The sequence below is a fragment of the Canis aureus genome, chromosome 21, assembly GCF_053574225.1.
Source record: "Canis aureus isolate CA01 chromosome 21, VMU_Caureus_v.1.0, whole genome shotgun sequence".
NCBI lineage: Eukaryota > Metazoa > Chordata > Mammalia > Carnivora > Canidae > Canis > Canis aureus.
In genome coordinates, this window is record NC_135631.1 from 14024173 (window position 1) to 14038503 (window position 14331).

A 14331-nucleotide genomic window follows, 5' to 3' on the forward strand; every position below is an offset into this window, starting at 1 on the left:
TCCCTGCAGGGAGCCTGCTTCTCCCTCTGCCTGTGTCTCTGCCTCTCTCTCTCTTTGTCTCTCATGAATAAATAAATAAATAAATAAATAAATAAATAGATAAATAAATAAATAAATAAATCTTTAAAAAATAAAAATAAATAAAAGGTCTTAACTAGAAAAAGGACACAATCAGATTCATAATAAAAAAGAATGCTATGTGGGAAATGGATTGAAAGAAATTAGTATGAAATAAGAGAAGAATTCAAGAGACTAGTAACTGAGGCTGTTTGAATAGTTAGAAATGATGGTAAGTCCAACTGGAATCAGGGAGGATGTGGGGAAAAGAAAAGTGAAGTGATGTCTGGTTGGTTATGCATTGAGGGAGAAATTCAACTGCACTCCCTCCTTAAAATCCAGAAGGAATCTGTGAAATTCTTACGAAAAATTATTTCTGGGGGGGTGCCTGGGTGGCTCAGTGAGCTGAGCATTCCAACTCTTGGTTTCACCTTAGGTGGTGATTTTGAGGTTGTTGGATTAAGTCCTGCATTGGGCTCTACACTCAGCAGGGAGTCTGCTTGTCCTTCTCCCTCTCCTCCTCTCTCTCTCTTAAAATGAATAAATAAATAAATAAATAAATAAAATAAAATAAATAGTTTTGCTTAAGCTGGCTGAAATTGGTTTCTACCACTCTTACACAAAGTGCCTTAATAAATATCTCCATCAAAACCATATACAAATCGGGGCACCTGGATGGCTCAGTCAGCTAAGCATCTTGCTTTGGCTCAGGTGATGATCTCAGAGTCCTGGGATGGAGCCCTCCACCAGGTTCCCTGTTCAGCAGGGAGTCTGCTTCTCCTTCTGTCCCTCACCCTGCTCATGCTCTCTCTCTCTCTCTCTCAAATAAATAAATAAATATTTTTTAAAAATTGTGTAAAAATCAATGTGCTACTCTTGACTAAGGAATCCTAACAAATTTTCCAAATATTTGAAGAAAAATAATCCAGAATGTATAGTATTTTAATTAAACCTATAATCCAGGGATCCCTGGGTGGCGCAGCGGTTTGGCGCCTGCCTTTGGCCCAGGGCGCGATCCTGGAGACCGGGGATCGAATCCCACATCAGGCTCCCGGTGCGTGGAGCCTGCTTCTCCCTCTGCCTATGTTTCTGCCACTCTCTCTCTCTCTCTCTCTCTCTCTCTCTGTGACTATCATAAATAAATAAAAAAAAATAAAATAAATAAACCTATAATCCAAAGTGGATCTAAATATAACATTTTTGAGTGATATCAGAAACTGGCCAAAGTTGTTCCTCTGGCTTTTCCCACATTCTCCTGAATACCCAAGTTGTTGCTCCGGCAGTGAGGTTTCTGGGGTTCACACACACTGATCATTACTCACATAGTAGCTTCTCCTTTTGCAGGGGGTCTGGTATCACATCTTCTCTTTCTCCAAAAGAGCCACTCAGCCCATATCGAGGATTATTCTTCCGAACATGCTGGTGTGAAGCTGAGTTTGGTAAACTGCCTCTCTGAGCTACAAATATGCAATTTAATTAAAGGTACTGGAAGGCTGGTTCATCATCTGTAACATCTAGATCAATACCAAAAGCATCACTACTACCAAAACTGCCCCTACGTCTGTTAACACCCATCACCACCACAGGCCTTTACAATGAATACATTCCAAAGAGAATACATTTCCAAAGAGCTTTCCATATTCCAATTTACATGAGTTTAAGCATCATTTTCTCCATTGTACGGTGAGGAGAGACTTGAGAAGCAGCATGCCTGTGTCTCTGCCCCACCCCCCCTCTCTCTGTGTCTCTCATGAATAAATAAAATAAAATCTTAAAAAAAAAAGTTAGAAATCTTTTTTTTAATTTTTTATTTTTTTAAATTTATAATAGTCACACACAGAGAGGGAGAGAGAGAGAGAGAGACAGAGACAGAGACAGAAGCAGGCTCCATGCACTGGGAGCCCAACGTGGGATTTGATCCAGGGTCTCCAGGATCACGCCCTGGGCCAAAGGCAGGCGCCAAACCGCTGCGCCACCCAGGGATCCCCAAAGTTAGAAATCTTATGGGCAGACAGTGAGACCTATGTAAATGAAGAAATAGAGTACATTCATAGATCGCAGAACTCCCAAAATATAAAAATTAAAATTTAATAAAAAAGGATCGCAGAACCCAACATTGGAAAACTCTCATTTCTTGTGAAATTTGATCTGCAGATTCAATGCAACCTCCATTTTTTTTAAAACATCTCAAGCTAATTCTAAAATTACACGGAAAAGGCAAGAATGGCCAAGAGACTTCTGAAGGACAGAATGGAGGATGTGTCTTTGCAGATCAGTAAAACGATTTCGATGCCCTACGGTGAAATTAAGGAAGAGTGTGTGGCCTTGGTACAAGGACAGACAGGTCCTTGCCTACACAGGCCCTCAAAAGAGGTGATATAGCACATCAATGGGGAAAGGAGGTACTTTCCCCTTCATCTTTCCCTCGTGGCCCTAGAAAAATCTGTCATTAGTGTATCCAAGTGTAACTCTCGAGTTAATCAAACAATTCACGAAGGCAGAAAAGGCCACGCTGGGTAAGAATGAGATAGTACCTTTAAAGTAGCCATAGTATTGAAGATGATGGTACATAAAGTCTTCATAGGGATCAGGGCAAGTCTGTGAAAGGAAAAGCCATCTCCATCAGCAAAGTCCTTCCAAACCGTTCTTGAGTCCCCAAGGACTTGCGTCAACAAACCAAGTGAGCGACATTCATGCACGTTATTCTATCCTGGGGGCTCAAGATCTCCTGCCGGAAAAAGGCGCCACCAGAATATACCTTCTGATCTAGCAGTACTGGATTTCTGTGGAGTTCCCGGAGAGGGAGTGTACCGACCTCCTGCTTTAGCTCTGTTTCCAATGCTGGGAACATGTTTACTTCCGCATGGTTTGCTGAAGATGAGTCCGTGACACCGGCATCCAGCCACAACCCCTGCCCAACTTCCAAAAGGGCAGCTGATTACACAGAAGCTAAAAAAAAACAAACAAACAGAACGGGACAGCTGAAAAAATTTTCAGGAAAGCCTGCCGCGTCGCTCCCTCGGCCCGGGCAACCCAGCCTCTCGGGCGTGCAAGCCGCAGGCTCCGGGCACCTCGTCCGAGGCCCCGGGCGCACACCTGAGCAGTGAGCGAGGGCGGCCAGTCCCGCGGCCTCCGCCTCCCGCGGCGCCAGGACCCTTGCGGGGGTGCCATGCTTCCCTCTCGGAGGAGGGAGATGCCCACCACCAGGACGCAACAGGAAAGTGAAAGAAATGGGGACGGAGGGATCCAATGGAGCCGCCTCGGAGGAGATAAAGGAAAGGTCAGGGGGCCGGACCGTGGGCCCTGAAAGTGGAATTCAGGGGCTCAGGGTTTTCTGGTCGCGGGGAAGGTGGTGAGGCGCAGTTTCCCTTGAGTCGGAGAGGAGGCGTAGAGATTGCCTGGGAGGGCAGAGGGGAGGAAGGGTGCGAGGCCTCCGCTCCCCGGCCCGTCTCGCGCAGCAGGGGTGTGCGCGGCGCCTGCAGCGGCAGAGGCCACCGCACGGCGGGGACAGCGGCCCAGCCCCGCAGCCCGCGCAGAACACGCTCCCGGCGCTCACCCGCCACCGCTTTCCGCTGGGGACCCGGTAGCCTAGCAACCGCGAGGCGGAAGCGGGAGGGCGGGGCGGCTGGACGCTTCCGGCAGCGAGGCCCCGCCTCCAGGGCAAGGGCGTGGGCGTGGCTGTGAAGCCGGGGCGGGTCCCGCGCCGCTGGCCTCTCGAGGTTCCGGAAGCTTTTCTGCCTTCGTACGGTGTTGCAGCTCCGCTTCTGGGTTACCGAATTTGGATTGAATACAAGGCCAGTTAGTGGTCCTCAAAGATGTTCCAGGCTTCTTAAGCATCTGACTCCTGGTTGGTTTGAACTCAGGTCGTGATCTTAGGGCCTCCGAGGAGTCGGCTTAGGATTCTCTCTCCCTCCCCTTTTCGTGCTCTAAAATAATGAAATCTTTAAAATTAGGTTAAAACTAGGTAATTGTTAGGGGTTGCTCAAAGGGAGCGGGTTCCCCTCTCCTTTTTAAGCCAGAGAGTCAGGATCTTGTCTCACCTAGTCAAAGAATGAATCTCGTAGATAAAAGGGAGTAAAGCAAGGAGTTTTATCAGGAGTGGGAGGGATCCTGACAGGTTGCCACTGAGGGCTTTCAGGATCAGTCTTTTATTGAAAGCTAACCAGGAAACTTGTATCTTTTTAGCTTCTCTACTGGCAGCACCATTAAGGACTGGTGATTAACATCTTTAATGGCTTACTTCTTCTTAGGGTCTGGTTATTTTCTGTTGACCACAGGACACTGTAATGAAGACACACACACACACACACACACACACCCTTTGGACACCTAGGGCAGCGTGGTCTGGTGTGTTCGCTTATCTCTGGTTTCCTTACCACCTCATTTTGGGGATTTCTGTGAGCCTGATCACATAGTACCCCCTACTTCTCCCTACCTAGCCTTGCCTGTCCCTTACTTTTGATGAAGATGCAGGATAGTTGATAAAGCACAAGCTAACACCCTGCAACCTCTGCACCCCCGCTCCCAGGTGGGACATGTGACATTTCCCCAGGAAGTTCCTGTCTTACTAGAGGGAAAAACCTTGACAAAGGCAAGGCCTCCAGTATCCTCTAGGTAGGTCCTCTTTAGCATATGTGATTTCTTCTGAAAACCTCCCTTTTCCCCTACCCCCAACTCCCAAGTATATTATCAGCCACCCCTCACAACCGCAGCAGCTTTCTGCCCATGTGTCCTGTCCCCATGCTTTAATAAAACCACCATTTTGTACCAAAGACGTCTCAAGAATTCATTCTTGGTCATTGGCTCTTGACCTCACCCCACCAAACCTCAACATTCCTAAACTACATCATTTTGACCTTATATATCACCACCCCATAGCTAGATTTAAAAACTTACAGGAAAACGGAATCCACACATCTTGACCATCAAATTGTCAGATTTTAGAATGCTCCATTCTGGGGTCACCTGGGTGACTCAGTTGAGCATCTGTCTTCGGCTCAGGTCATGATCTCAGGGTCCTGCGATCTAGCCCTGCATTGGGCTCTCTGCTCAAAGGAGAGCCTGCATCTCCCTCTGTGCCTCTGGACCCCTATGTGCCCTCTTAACTCATGCTCTTTCAAATAATGCCTATTTTCTCACCTTGCCGCCACCCCCCCACCTCCACTGATTCAAGATCCTGTTTTCCTGAGAGTGATCCTTCAGTATTTACACCTGCCTTATGCTGTATTTGATAAGAAAAAACAATTAAGTTTGGACTTAAGGGGCAGGCTGGATGGCTCAGCAGCTTAGTACCTGCCTTTGGCCCAGGGTGCAATCCTGGAGTCCCGGGATCAAGTCCCACGTCGGGCTCCCTGCATATAACCTGTTTTTCCCTCTGTCTGTGTCTCTGCCTCTCTCTCTCTGTAACTCTCACAAATAAATAAATAAAATCTTAAAAAAAGAAAAAAAGATTGGACTTAAAATCTTGATTACACAACAATGAAATAACAGGCTTAGAAGAGCAAAAAGGATAACAAATCAGAAGTATAAAAAAAGCTTTATTAGAGCATATGTACAAATTTACAAGGTCAGAAACTGGAGAAATACAAAGAGCTTTAAAACACAATTTGCCTTTTCTTCAGTTTAAAGTGACTTTTACCTGATTGTGATACAATAGAAAGTACAGAACAGTAAACTGCTTTTTAAATACTGGAATTTTATGGAGAGTACATTCACATAAAAGGGAGGTGAATTTTCGAACAAAGACAATGGAGACACAATACATATAGTGGCTCTTATAACATTTACTGCCACATACATGAGGGGAAATCCTCAAAATTAAAGATCTGAACGCCTGCTGCTGCCTGTAATGAAATCTGAATACATCACTAGTATGTGAAATGACTGAGCTACCAGTTCTAGAATTTGTGAGAAAGAGTTCTCTAAAGAGTGTGGCCATCTGTCAGCACAAAGTAAACACCTCCATATACCTCAGCACTTCAGGGGTGGCAGGCTAGAAGAGGTCAGAGATTCTGAAAATCCCAGTTCAGCAAAATAGAATACAGAGAGCTGCCTTCTTAATTGCACTTGTTCTGGAGTAGAAGTGAATGAGAGAGAGCTGCACTAGGAACTAAAGGAGCCTCTATGAAACAGGAAAATCCTTCACGTATTGTCAGTGAGTCCTCTGCTGAGGTATCACACTCCTGAATCACATGTTCCAGATCGATGAGGTTAATGTACCTGATACGCTGTTTGCCAGTGTGAGAATAAAGGCGGCTATGTCAAAGCATTTGGTCAACCTCACCCTTCAGCAAAATAGAAAAATTACATTTCACAAATGTGAAAGCTCTATACATGTATGCTTTTGCCCAGGAAATTCATATGCTCTCCCTCATAACATTTATAGTTTATTGACAACAGTAAAACTCGTGAAGACTCTTAACTGAATGCAAAAAAAAAAAAAAAAAAAAACCACAAAAAAATCGTAATTAAAAAAAACCCTTTCCCCCAAAAACTATGTGTTTGGAGCCATTTTCCTCCTCTTCAGCCTTGCACGCCAATCCTCAGGAAGTGCTTCAAAATTAGCATTCCTCTCTGCCATCCCACTGTGAAGACAACACCAACATATTCTTCATCAAATTTCTTAATTCTGATGGGTCAAAGACACACACAGCCTCTCTACAATTTTATGGATACTTAAGTGCATTGTTTATCTTTATCTACCTCCAGTAACCATTAAAGTCACACTGAAGGATTACAACAATTCTTGTGAAAGTTTTTCTTGGCCCCAAAGAGTTTCAATTCTTTAGGAAAGATATATTTTAACCCTCAACTTACCACCAGGAACCTCTGGATTTTTGAAATTCTCCTTTGAACACTTCTAAATACTTGTAAGGACTGATACCTCAAGGCTTATTCAATCATTTTCAAAACAGATTAAATTCAGATTTTTAAAGATTTTTTTATTTATTTAATTGAGAGTCCTCGCTTTGGCAGCACATATATTTATTTAATTGAGAGAAAAAAAGGGGGGGAAGGAGAGAGCTGGAACAGTGGGAAGGGCAGAGGAGAAGCGGACTCCACACTGAGCAGGGAGCCCTATATGGGAATTGATCCAGGGACTCCAAGATCATGGCCTGAGCTGAAGGCAGATGCTTAACTGAATGAGTCATCCAGGTGCCCTAAACTCTGATTCTATCCTACAATAACCAGAATGGGTGGATTGGACCCTTTTATAAATCTAAAATAATCTAATTATAGGATCTTTGTGATTCCCCACCTATCATCTTGAAATAGGCTATTTCATCATTATAGGAATTAATCATTACTCAATTCCCAGCAATACTTAAAAAAAAAACCTAAAATAATAGGAAAACAATAATGGAATCACCTACAAGGATGAGGCAACAGTGTAATAAAATGTCACTAATAGCATTCCTCAGTTTCCTTATTGTGTTACCCAAAATAGTACAAAATAGTATACAACCTTTCATGGAAGTAAAGAAGCCTGGAGGCCTCTTCATAGTACCCTCCCACCCCAATATTATTACTATTTTTAAGTAAACTCTATGTCCAACAAGAGGTGTGAACTCACGACCCTAAGATCAAGAGTTGCATGGTCTAGGGACGCCTGGGTGGCTCAGTGGTTGAGCGTTTGCCTTCAGCTCAGGGCATGATCCTGATCGAGCCCCACATTAGGCTCCCTGCAGGGAGCCCGCTTCTCCCTCTGCCTATGTCTCTGCCTCTCTCATGAATAGATAAATAAAATCTTAAAAAGAAAAATAAAAAAAGAACATCAGTTATTTTGTAACAGGAACCAAGACTATCTCATTTCCCTAAAATAACACGTGACAGGAATCTTTCAGGTTTTATGATGCTGTAGGCTACAATTCATTTCAGAGTTCATAAGTAGACAAATGCTGAAAGCAGGTGTGTAATAACTGTGGAGAAATAGATACTTTAGGAACAAAAAAATTCCTTATAATAACCATTCCAATTGGTTCATATATCTAAAAATAAAAATGTTCTGAATTATGAAACAAAAGATGATGATCCTCTTCCAAATGTTTTAAGTACTGCATTTATTGATGTTACAAGTATAAGAATCAGAAGTAATGATAAGCTAGAACCTATCAGAAGAATGGGAAATATGGCAGCATTATTTGTATGTTCCAAGTCATGCATGACAATCAAACAATTAGTTGCCTTCAAAGAATGTTTCTCAAAAAAAAAAAAAAAAAAAAAAAAATGTTTCTCAGTTTAGCCTATATACCTTCAAAACCAGGAAAAATATCTGAGTTAGCTATGTTTAAATTCCTTGCAAAGTCTCGATAGTGAAGTTTTTCTCCCCTTCCTTTTTAAAGTCTTTTTTAAAAATAAGCTCTGCACCCAATGTGGTGCTTGAACTGACAACCCCAAGATCAAGAGTTCCATTCTCCACTGACTAAGTCAGCCAGGTGCCCCCATCTTTTATTTTTGTAAATCTGTAAAATATTTTTTTAAAAAATTTATAGGAGGGCCTGTTGGATCTACATGATAAAAGGGACATCTGTTTTTCCTGGTATGCTCAGAGTTAAAGACAGTCCTATTCTTAAAAGGAACAATCAGTAGGATAAAGTGTTAAAGCTCTGATGTTTCTAATTTTGAAAAGGGGTTAACCGTAATTTTTACAGGGAAAAAAAAATTACTGTGAATTATAAATTTTTAGGAAAGTTCGTACCAAAATATCAAAAAAAAAAAATTAAGGACTGTGATTCAAAGAATATGACTGCTACTCTAAAACCTCCCACTCCTCTGTGGCCTCTCTTCTTTTACCTGACCAGCTGCTGCTGTTTCCACTCTTCAATTCGCTTCTGTGCAGTTGATTCCCGGTCCTCTTCACTGGAACTAGAGTTCTCTTCATCTAACTCACGCTGGATACTCTGCCACTTCTTTACCAGAGACGGCATTTTGGTTTTACTCTTCTTTGCCTAGGGCAAAGGTTAAAGATCAGAAAGAAGAGAATACATAAAATACAAACATAAAATAAGAGCCATACAAGATCAAGATCTCTTCTTAGATCTAAGGAATAAGTGGACCTTAAAATCAAAGGACAGAAACACAGAAAATGAATGCCACTATAAGTTCTTGCCAAAAATTTCTACCAACTATAAATGTAATGCTTGGTTAAAAATCTACAAACTAAAAAAAAAATTTTTTAATTAAAAAAAATAAATAAAAAATAAAAAAATAAAAAAAAATAAAAAAAAATAAATTAAAAAATAAAAATCTACAAACTATTAAAAAAATCTAAAGACTTTAAGTGTATTTTTATTAAATGAGATCAGAAAAATTTCCTTTAGCCTCATTATTCTACAGAATTCAAAACTGTTGCCCTAAAAAAAAAAAAAAAAAAAAAAACAAAACTGTTGCCCTGGTCTCAGAATTAGTGTTTCCTTTGGCAAAATTTAAATAGATGCCAGGTTCACATCAAGTGAAAACAGAGCTGAGAAATAAATGGCCAGCTTTTCTGGAAAAAGCAACATAGTCAATGATAGCAGATATAAAATATAGCACAGAGTTACATCAAATATTAATATGATTAGTTCTAAGATATTTTATTTTTCTTCTTTTGGCTCATCTTCATTTTCTTTTTCTCTCTTTCATTCATTTATAGGAGACAGAGAGAGACAGAAAGACAGAGAGAGATAGGGAGAGGGAACACAAGCAGGGAGGAGAGGGAGAAGCAGGTTCCCCTTGGGCAAGCAGGGGAGCCCAATGTGGGGCTTGATCCCAGGAACCCAAGATCATGACCTGAACTGAAAGCAGACGCTTGACCAACTGAGCTACTCAGGTGTCCTGCATCTTCATTTTCTAACTGTCTATAATATGTACTTTCTTTTTTTTAAATGTTATTATTTATTTATTCATGAGAGACACAGAGAGAGAGAGAGAGAGAGAAAGAGAAAGAGAGAAAGAAAGAAAAACAGGCAAAAAAAGAAAAAAGAAAAACAGGCAGAGGGAGAACCAAGCTCAATGCAGGGAGTCTGACGTGGGACCTGATCCCGGGTCTCCAGGATCACATCCTGAGCTACAGGCGGCGCTAAACCGCTGTGCCAACAGGGCTGCCCTAATATGTACTTTCATAGCAAAAGCAAAACAACAAAAAATACTTGTGATACTTATAAAAGTAGAACTGTATATACACCCAACATGGTTTGCTCTAGCACTACCTTCAGGCTCCTGATCAATGGCATTCTAGCATAGAGACCTTCCCTGACCCTCTCTGAAACAGCACCACCTCCCAAAGACCAACTTTCTGTCCTCTAACACTGCTTACTTTTTCTCACTGCATTTTGAAGCACCCCACTCGCCCTTCTCCAATCCTCAAGAACAGAATCTCCAAAAAACAGATTTGTTTGATTCACTACTGAATCCCAAGGTTCTAAGGAGAACATCTGATAAATTGTTTGCACTAAAAATATACTCGACCTGAAACTAATGTAACATTGTGTCCCAATTATACTTCAATCAAAAAATAAAACCCAAACCGTTGAATCTGTGATCAGTTATGTGAAATTCAAGAACTATTGTATTAGACATTGAAAAAAATCAATTTTTATCCCTGTATTTTGAAGACCAGTAGAGCTGTGTGCTTGAAGGCCTGACCAAGTCACACTATAAACATGACAGGCAGGCAGCTGAGTGGTACAAGTGTGATTAACTGCTGCTCTGCATACTGGATAGGGCATGGGGGCCCAACCTATTCTTCCTGCCTATACTTGAGAGAGATTTCTTAAGTCCCCCCAAATCTGAGAAAATAAGGATATTTTCAGTCTGTCTTCTATTACTTGGCTCCCTATTCAATACTCTATTTTTTTTTTATTTTATTCATTTATTCATGAGAGACAGAGAGAGAGAGGCAGAGACGCAGGCAGAGGGAGAAGCAGGCTCCATGCAGGGAGCCTAATGTGGAACTTGATCCCAGGTCTCCAGGGCCACAGCCTGGGCCAAAAGGAGGCACTAAACCGCTGGGCCACCCGGGCATCCCTGGATACTCTATTTTGATTATAATTCACAGTTCTTAATTTTCTGGGGAAATGAGTGCCTATATGCTGTGCTTACACCTTTAGCTCCACACACCTTCCCACATTCCAGTCAGTCATTTCACCTGTGGCACAACCTCAACACACTGGATACACACCCTTCCAATAAACTCCAAGACAGCCCATTCTGGCTTAGCATGGAACCAACTGAGTAAAAAGAAACATGAACTTATAATGGTCACATGTGCACACAGGGCAAGTTGAGGTATAACTCACTGAACACTGGTAAACAGGCTCAAAAACCAAAGCTCTGAGTAAAGTCAGTGTGGTTTCATTTGGACTTCTATAGAGTTTTGTGGGGAAAAAATTTTTTTATCACACTTAATTCCCATTGGTCATAGGAAAATTAGTTATGTTTTAGAAGTTATTTATTGCCAATCACATTCAAACCCATAGAGAGTTGCGCTGCCTGTTTAAGCACATTTTCATAGGGAAACTTTGCAGTCAGATGAATTAATCTAGATTGAATGGTTAGGACTTGGTTTCTAGTTTCTTTTTTCTTTTTCTTTTTTTTTTTTAAGATTTTATTTATTCATGAGAGACACACACAGAGAGAGAGGCAGAGACACAGGCAGAGGGAGAAGGAGGCTCCATGCAGGGAGCCTGACTTGGGACTTGATCCTGGGTCTCCAGGATCAGGCCCTGGGCTGAAGGCAGGGCTAAACCACTGAGCCACCCGGGCTGCCTGTTTTCTAGTTTATTTTCTAGTAAGCTGCACATAAAACTCTTCAGCAAAGAAGACTGAAAACATATATTTCAAGTATTTTTGGACATTTGAGACATTAAGCATATTTTCCTTTTTTTTAAAGTAGGCTCTATGCCCAGCATGAAGCCCAAGATGAGGCTTGAACTCACAACCCTGAGATCAAGAGTGGGACGCCTAAACTAAAACTAAGCCAGCCAAGCACTATTTTATATTCCTTTAAAATGGCCTGTATTCAACAGAGATAGGCCATTACTTATTTTAATAAAGTATGTAAAAATGATATATTAACAAGTTACAATTCTGGATTTTCCAAACTATTATTTATAAGACCATAAAAGCATGATTGGCTAAGAAATTACTTACTCCATGAAAAGAGGAAGCAATTATCTCTGGAAGGTTGGAAGAAGAGTGTCAAGAGTGTCAAGAAGGCTTCACAAAGAAATGATTCCTGCGAATTAGTTGTTCTAACATTTAATTGTGGGCAGCCTGGGCGGCTCAGAGCCACCTTCAGCCCAGGGCCTGATCCTAGAGACCCAGGATGGAGTCCCACATCCGGGCTCCCTGCATGGAGCTTAGCTTCTCCCTCTGCCGGTCTCTGCCTCTCTGTGTCTCTCATGAATAAATAAATAAAATCTTAAAAAAAAATCTATAACATTTAATTGTGTAAAGAACAAACAGTCGTGGGACTGATGGACAAAGTAAAGACATGGAAGTGATAAACAGTATTTTGGTTCAGGAGAACTATATATGCTTTGGTATAGGGCTTGACAGTCTAGTCGTTGTCTTAATTCTTATTATTGAGTTCTATAATATTCACTTCGTTTCCAGATAATTTCTGAAACTATGGTACCAACTTGGACAAGTGGTTTAATCTGGAAACATTGTCTATTTTGTGTGAATGCAATAACCCATTCAAAAAGGTTCCTTGAACCAAGGTAAGGCAAATGAATTTGCCTTGTTGACCACCAGGGCAAAAGATTACAGTTGAAGCAGACAATAAATAAAGTAGCAACACAGAGGATAAAAGCTGATAAAGTTTCTTTGGGTGATCAGGACATTCAAAAGTACCCATGATTGTGATGTGACAGCAGAAAGATGGCAGACTATGAAGCTTCAGGCCCTGCTTCTTCACCGAAACACCACTATAAACAAATACAAACTAAGATGGCTTTAGGAGACGAACTGAGAATCTACAGCAACCAAGAGAATATTCAAACAAGAAGCCTCACTTCGGATGCCTGGCTGGCTCAGTAGGTAGAGCATGTGACTCTTGATCTTGGGGTTGTTAAGTTCAAGTCCCACACTGGATGTAGAGATTATGTAAAAATAAAATCTTAAAAAAAGAAGAAAAGCAGCAGAAGCCATACTCAAAACAATACAAAATTGTGTGGCATGTTTGCTTGCCCTTGCACCACCCTCTCCCACGTCGTTGGGGAAAAACAGCCAATTCTCAGTTATCTCCTTCAGGAGGGAAGAAAAAAAGAGTAAAATGTTCTAGCCTGTCTGTGGCTGCCTGAGGGACTGGTTTCTGTATACTGCTTAACCTGGAGCTCAAGCAGGAATGGCAGCATGTTTTGCACTTCTGGTTGGAAGCCATGAAAGGCAGTGGCAGACACTGTAGCATGTGAAAACCACAGGGAAACTACAGTCATGTGGATACTTAGGAGTGAGAGATTATGGGCAGAGGAATACTATACAGCATGTAAAGCTCCTAGGAAAAATGCAGGTGTGAGACTATTAGAAAAATTAAAATTAAATGTATAGAAGGGGATGGCAAAAAAAGAACAAGCACAAACCCAGCGAATACAAATGCCCAGAAAAGGCCCAAAAAGATCTTAGGCCTTCATGCTGGGTGAATTAATGAAGGTCTTTCTACAAATAGAGCCCCGGTACAGAGACTGGAAGAATTGTTTTCTCAAATGCCTAATTTTCGTTTCCTTTTTAAAAGATTGTGTGCATGAGCATACGCGCGCACACACACACACAAGGGGAGTTGCAGGCAGAGGGAGCCCAATGCGGGGCTTGATTTCAGAACTACGGGATCATGACCTGAGCTGAAGGCAGATGTTGAACTGACTGAGCCACCCAGGCACCCCTCAAATGCCTAATTTTCAATAAAGAAAAAAAAAATCACAAATCACACAAAGAAACTGGGAATGAAAAATGAAATGACAAAAAAAAATTCATCTCTAGAATACCACCATAAACACATGCTTAAGACTTACTGGACAAAGCTTTAAAGCAGTCGTCTTAAATGTGTTCAATCAAGGAGATGAGGAAAACACTGGCAAAGAATTAGTGGAAATCAGGAAACAGAAGACACAGGAACAAAATGAGATCATCAACCAAGATAAAAAAAAAAAGATATATATATATATATATATAAAAAAGCCAAACCAGTTAGCAATTCTGAAGCTGAAAAATTCATAAGCTCAACAGAAGACTCTGATAGGCAGAAAAAAGGATCGATAAAATTTATGGTATGTCATTTGAAATTAGAGTCTG

General features: G+C 41.4%; 2 protein-coding genes across 13 annotated transcripts in view; both read right to left on the reverse strand.

Moving 5' to 3' along the window:
- Window positions 1–5027, reverse strand: part of AGBL2 (AGBL carboxypeptidase 2) — a 44073-nt gene extending 39046 nt beyond the window's left edge. For 3 of the 10 annotated variants that reach the window (XM_077863273.1, XM_077863270.1, XM_077863275.1), the window contains exons 1-5: window positions 4954–5018; window positions 3614–3983; window positions 2816–3006; window positions 2592–2655; window positions 1380–1514 (exon numbers count right to left, since the gene is read on the reverse strand). In XM_077863273.1, coding sequence (XP_077719399.1) covers window positions 1380–1514; window positions 2592–2655; window positions 2816–2908 — 292 coding nt within the window. In that variant the 5' untranslated portion in view covers window positions 2909–3006; window positions 3614–3983; window positions 4954–5018. Of the gene's footprint in view, window positions 1–1379; window positions 1515–2591; window positions 2656–2815; window positions 3007–3153; window positions 3556–3613; window positions 3984–4953 lie in introns of those variants that run through there. The other 7 variants (XM_077863274.1, XM_077863268.1, XM_077863272.1 and 4 more) reach the window with 7 other exon arrangements.
- Window positions 5028–5574: 547 nt separating this feature from the next.
- The window catches only part of FNBP4 (formin binding protein 4), a 43226-nt gene continuing 34469 nt past the window's right edge, over window positions 5575–14331 (reverse strand). For all 3 annotated transcript variants that reach the window (XM_077863264.1, XM_077863263.1, XM_077863262.1), the window contains exons 16-17: window positions 8851–9005; window positions 5575–6641 (exon numbers count right to left, since the gene is read on the reverse strand). In XM_077863264.1, the coding sequence (XP_077719390.1) occupies window positions 6551–6641; window positions 8851–9005 (246 nt within the window). In that variant the 3' untranslated portion in view covers window positions 5575–6550. The remainder of the gene's footprint in view (window positions 6642–8850; window positions 9006–14331) is intronic.